The following is a 6162-nucleotide window of genomic DNA, read 5'->3' as shown; positions in this document are numbered from 1 at the left end:
TCAATTTTATTTTTTATCCCAAGAAATTTTTTTCTCATCAGTCACTATTCATTACTTCACACTCCACATCTTATGAAAAACATCTTCACATCTTATGAAAAAAAAGAAAAATTATAGGTGTGAGATGTGAGATTGAATAGTGGCTGATGCATAGTATTTTTAAATATGTGAAGTTTGTATACCGTTCCAAAATGTGCAATACGGGAGATTAGATCCAATGACATTACATGGTGAAGGTGTTTGGATAGTGGTATTTTAGAAAAAAAAAAAAAAAAACAAATAAGATAGTGATATTCAGTATGTAGTGTGAAGGGCACGTGCCCTCGGGCAGGTTATTTATAACGACAACGCTTTACTAATAGCAGCTCCACATATGTACGTGCATGCATGCATATATGTGTATATATATTTATATATGTTTTGTTTTCACGCAACAGAGTTTGAAAGGAATCGTGGAAGCCCATTGTAAGCAAGGAAAAAGATAATATATACTAATTTGGTAATTTACATATAGGGTCCGTAACGATCGAGTGAAAGATATGAGATAAATTAAAATTAAAATTAAAATTAAAATATAATATTGTTAGAATATATTTTTTAATATTATTTTTATTTTAGAATTTGAAAAAATTGAATTGTTTAGTTTATTTTGTATAAAAATTTGAAAAAATTATAGAGATAAGACGATATGAGATGAATTGAAAAATTTCTTAAAAACAAATGAGTCCTTAATGGTCTTGTCATTTTATGGTAATATTTCATCTTATAAATTAAAGTGTTTCCTAAAGCTAATACGGAAAATTTCAGAACTGAGGATCTTCGCTTTTTTGGTTACTTAAAAAACGTATTATGTAAGTTAAGTTTTTTTGTGTTTTTTTTTTAGAAATTTGTGATTTGATGTGTTATATTAGATTATAAATATAAATTAATGTGATTTGATGTGTTATATTAGATTATAAAATTATTTTTAATATAAAATATATTTAACATATTATATGGAATGATATAAGTTTATAAAATTATTTTTATAAAATCTTTTTATGATTATAACAATTTTTTTCTTCCGAAAGTAGTGTTGCCTGCTTTTCGTGACAACGTTGTAAATTATTTCAGAAAAGATAAAGAAAAACCAGTCCTAGAGTGTGTAAAAAATATATATATATATATATATATATATATATGATGTTTTACCGAATAATGTTACATATAGTTTTAGAGTATAAGTTATGTGTGTAATGCCTTTTTTTTTTTTTTAAACGTGAGGTTTATTGCTAAAAAAATGATTTTTTATGTGTTTTTTAAATTTATTTATTTTTTTAAAAGAAGTGCATGAAGTTTGTAGTACTAAGGCGTGTAAGCTATGCCCACTCTTTTAAAAATAATGGATAAATTTGAAATCTAAATGAAAATTTAATTTTTTAACAATAAATTTAATTTTTTTAAAAAAAGAATACTCAAAACTTATACATTTTATAATTGTATCTATCATTACTTGTTTATATATCCATAAATTGATACGTAATTTATTGTGAAATTACTTTAATTATAACAAAGTTTGGGACTCGCTCGGATAGTGAGATCAGATAAGATGATTTTAGATAAGTTAAATAAAATATTATTAAAATATTATTATTATTTTAAAATTTAAAAAAATTATAATAATAAAATAAAATGAGATTTGATTATTTCTGTATCAAACCACCTTTTTATAATCCAAATATTTTTACATGAGCTTTGCTATTCATAAGCTCTATACACTATATATCACAATTTTTTTTTTATTTTTTTAAAATTTTTAAAATTTTATTTTTTAAATAATTAAATTCTTCTATTCATTATTTATATATTACATATTTAATATAAGAAAAAGTTAAAAAAATAATAAAAAGAATGATATGTAATATTTAGGTATATGATATGAATAGAATTTTTCTTTCTACGTACTCGCAAATAAACCTTTACAGGTAACGTAGCTTTCATTTTGCAAGTGTGAACACGTTAGATTCGAGACACGGGTTCACTTTCAGCCTATCCCAAGTGGCCTCCACCACATCCCACCTGTACGATTACGTTTTACGACAAGTCCTTCCTATATATATATTGTCCCTGGGGCGTGTGCTCTCCACACTCCCTCATAGCCATTAATCCATTCTCTGAACTCCACCCTAGGCCATAGCCAACAGTACCATTTCTGAGTACTCCGAGTCCCTTGTTTTTCTTTGTTTTCTTCGCTTCATTTCTTCCATGGCAACCAGACAAGACCCCGATCACGAACCATCTGTTAAGGAAGCCACGCCTTTCGACGTCGAGCTGGGACAAACCCAAGAACATGCAGAAGAACAGGTGATCAAGGTTTTAGATTATGCGAAAAGAGCACAGTGGCTAAGAGCTGCCGTCTTGGGCGCCAATGATGGGTTGCTCTCCACAGCATCTCTAATGATGGGAGTTGGAGCCGTCAAAAGGGATGCTAAGACCATGATCCTCACTGGGATTGCAGGCTTGGTTGCTGGAGCTTGTAGTATGGCCATCGGAGAACTCGTCTCCGTTTACTCACAATATGACATCGAAATGGCTCAAATGAAGAGAGAGAGTCGGACTCAAAACATGGGAGCCGAGGAGCTGGATGCCGAGAAGGAGAAATTACCAAACCCGTGGCAGGCAGCAGGAGCGTCTGCACTTGCATTTGCGGTGGGGGCGTTGGTTCCTCTACTCGGGGCTGCCTTTGTGAAGGATTATGGAGTTAGGGTGGGGGTGGTGATAGGGGTCGTGAGCATTGCCTTGTTAGGGTTTGGATGGTTAGGTGCAGTGCTAGGGAAAGCACCTGTGGTGAAGTCGTCTTTGAGGGTGTTGGCTGGGGGATGGCTTGCCATGGGAGTTACTTTCGGCTTAACCAAGCTTGTTGGTTCTACGGGACTGTAACCAATTTAACACTTTTTCTGATATATGCTCTTAATTTTCCCATCATGTACGTTGTCTGCTTTTTACTTTTTTTTTTATTTCTTTCCTAGCTAGCTGATCTTTCGATCGGATCTAGATGAACTATCTCCTGTATTTGCTCATGGTTCAACGAGATGTACAAATGGCCGATAAATCTTTCTGCCAGATGCTGATCGATCATATATATATAATCGTACGTAAAGATCACGTTCCAAACAAAAGAGTTGTTTTTGTTTTTTTGTGAACAAAAGAATACTTGTTAATTTAACAGAACTATTTTCTTCCGGCCGAACGTCAGATTAGCTGTTGAGACTCATCGATCCTAAGGTTCTTCCCCAGATTATCTTGAACATGATATTTCTGCCTTATATACATATATATATAAATATATATATATATATATATATATATATATAGCGTGCAGTTTATTAATTACCGTCAACTTATGGACTTAAGTACTACGTACGGGGGTCCCAATTAAAACAATCGGTTGGCTTTAGAGCAACTAGCAATCGAGTACTCGGTTCAGCTTAGCTGGTACTAATTCCTCCCTTCAAAATTACCAAGCATTTTTTTTCCGTCGTTCAACTGATCATCCTATATATATATATAATATATCATGTATATCTGTTGGCTTGCCTAGGTGCCTATATATACTCATGATGTATCATATAATATAGTGAACAATTGCCCTAGCTAGCTAGCTAGCTGCATGGGACTCTTGAAAACTAAAGATATATATTATAAGACCCAAGTTTCGGACTTCATGTGCATGGTATACTAATTCAAAGCTGTGTGCGAATTATTCATGATTTCGCATTGAATAATAAGCTAGCTCATGTATTCTTTGTACGAATTATATATATATATATATATATATATCAGATGGGGATCATGCAGAGCGTATTCGCTTATTTATATAACCCCAGGTTTCAGAAATATTGCTTTATGAATGTCGTTGCCGGCATCGGTACCATTTTTAATTTGTATATATACTACTATACGTATACATACATACGAGAAACTTTCTTTTTGAATAGATGCCAGACATTTACGTATATATATATACTGTATATATACAATATATATCGCGATCCCGTGAAACACATATAATGCAGAATATATATATATATATATACACACACACACAGACGTTCTAAAGAAAAAGTTGCCAGAATAATGAAGAGAACCTAAAAAAGAAAAACAGAAAATAAAAAAATGAGTGGGATCAGATGCATGAACTTTCTTTTAACGTTCGGATAGATCAGTGTTTTCGGAGGCAAGGATCATCTGAACTCTGAAGTACTACTGGGACATATATATATATATATATAGTAATGCTATACACCACACTCTCATCTTATTTTTTTTCCATTATATAAGATGTGATATATTTATCATATGTATATATATGATAAATAATCATTTAATAAAAAATCATTCGATGATGATAAATATATTACATTTTATATAGTGAAATAAAAATAAGATGATAGTATGTTGTATATAATTTTCTATATATATATATATATGTATATATATTGGGAGTACTCATCAACTACGACTACGACAGATGAGAAACTTAACTTTTAATTGTAGCGTAAGGCAAAATGGCAATTAAAGTGAGTAACGACAGATCAGAAACTAACTTTTGTAGCATAAGGCAAAATGACAATTAAAGTGAGTGTGTGTGTGTGTGTATATATATATATATATATATATATATATATATATATATATATGCAGCTTAATTACATATTTCTCTACGTACCTTTTTTGGTTGGATATATGAATTTAAAACCGATCATACTCATGCGCGCGCGCTGCACCGAAAAATTAAAGATTTCTTTATATTTTATTTTTGAAAAGGATAACTCAACTGATACAAGACTTATCAAAAGCAATACGAGGACGGACCACATTAACTAGAGATAAAGCAAATTTTGCAACAACATGAGCAACTTTGTTTCATTCCCTTCGAATGAAAGAAAGTTTTCAAGTTGGATGCCAAGCCATAATATGCCTTATATCTTCAATAATCTATCCTGACCATGAAAAATCTGAGATATCAGCATTGATTGCTTCTACAACAATCTTAGCATCACTTTTATAGGATCAACAGATTCAAAACCCAGTTCATGACACAAAGTTACAGCCCTTAATAATGCATAGCACTCAACTAGGTATGCAGAGGGAACATAAAATCTAGGAGCAGCAAGCACCAGTACTTGTACATCACCTAGGAAATCTCTAATGACTATACCAAGGCCCATAAGTTGCCGTATCTTGTCAAAACCAGAATCTAGATTAACTTTCATCCACCCAGTACTTGAGGCAGGAGCCTTCCAAACTCTTCTAGCGGCACTTGTATAGCTTGTAGCAGAAGTCGAAACATAACTACCAGCACTAATCTCTTCCCTTCCACCTGCATTATATTTAGGGGTGGGCAGCAGGGCCGTGCCTCCGATCGCCCTGCCCCCGCATGGAATATCCCATGCGGAGGTGGGGGCAGATTGACCCATGCGGGGCCCCGCACCGCCCCCCGCTCCGGACTCCTCTCAGTTTTAATGTAAAAATTTATAATTTATAATATTTATACAAGTAATTTACATAAATATATTGTATATAAATATATACAATTTGTTAAAAACTTGAATTTAACTTCAAATTAATGGATTACCTTGGCCTCCTAGGCCAACCATTATATAGGAGGCTAATGCAATACAATAGTGATAGTTAAGCAATGTGGGACTTAACAGTCAAGACAATCCAAAATATAACTCTAATGAGTTTGTATTTTTTTTAATGTATAAATTTCAATTTATACTTTAAATTATATTATAATTTGAGTCTAAAAATATTTTTAGACTAAAAAAAAAATTTTAGACAATGGTTGAGCAGGGGGCAGGGTGGGGTGCGATTTCTACCCCATCCCCAGGTAGTGGGGTGGAGGGCCCTGCCCACGCCTCCCAGGGGCGGGGCATGAAACCCCTCCACCCGCATGGTGTGGGGCGGGGGGCGGGGAGGGGGTGCCCTCGCTCCGCACCATGCGGGTAGCACCCCTAATTATATTAGTACTTATAGCTTTAAACAACTCTATATCAGAAGCAACTAACTTGAGTACCAGTGATAGGCTAATGAACTGATTCTCAAAAATAAAATGATTTATTCTAGTCCAGAGTCTATATAACTATAAGAAAAAAGAGTATTTGTGACCGATTATTT

The 6162-nt window shown here is 33.1% G+C and overlaps 1 protein-coding gene across 1 annotated transcript; it reads left to right on the top strand.

Annotated features, from left to right (window-relative positions):
* Positions 1–2132: 2132 nt before the first annotated feature.
* Positions 2133–3152, top strand: LOC109015305 (vacuolar iron transporter homolog 1-like). Its single transcript, XM_018997783.2, has one exon. The coding sequence runs from the start codon at positions 2245–2247 to the stop codon at positions 2917–2919; it is 675 nt and encodes a 224-aa protein (XP_018853328.2). The 5' UTR covers positions 2133–2244; the 3' UTR covers positions 2920–3152.
* The last annotated feature ends 3010 nt before the right edge of the window (positions 3153–6162 follow it).

Source organism: Juglans regia, chromosome 13 (genome assembly GCF_001411555.2).
Source record: "Juglans regia cultivar Chandler chromosome 13, Walnut 2.0, whole genome shotgun sequence".
NCBI classification, from domain to species: domain Eukaryota; kingdom Viridiplantae; phylum Streptophyta; class Magnoliopsida; order Fagales; family Juglandaceae; genus Juglans; species Juglans regia.
The sequence above is the reverse complement of the archived record's forward strand: the minus strand, read 5'-3'. Positions and strand labels throughout refer to the sequence as shown.

Excerpts from the sequence above, each read along its gene's own strand:
- LOC109015305 (XM_018997783.2), top strand. The coding sequence starts at position 2,245 with ATGGCAACCAGACAAGACCCCGATCACGAACCATCTGTTAAGGAAGCC.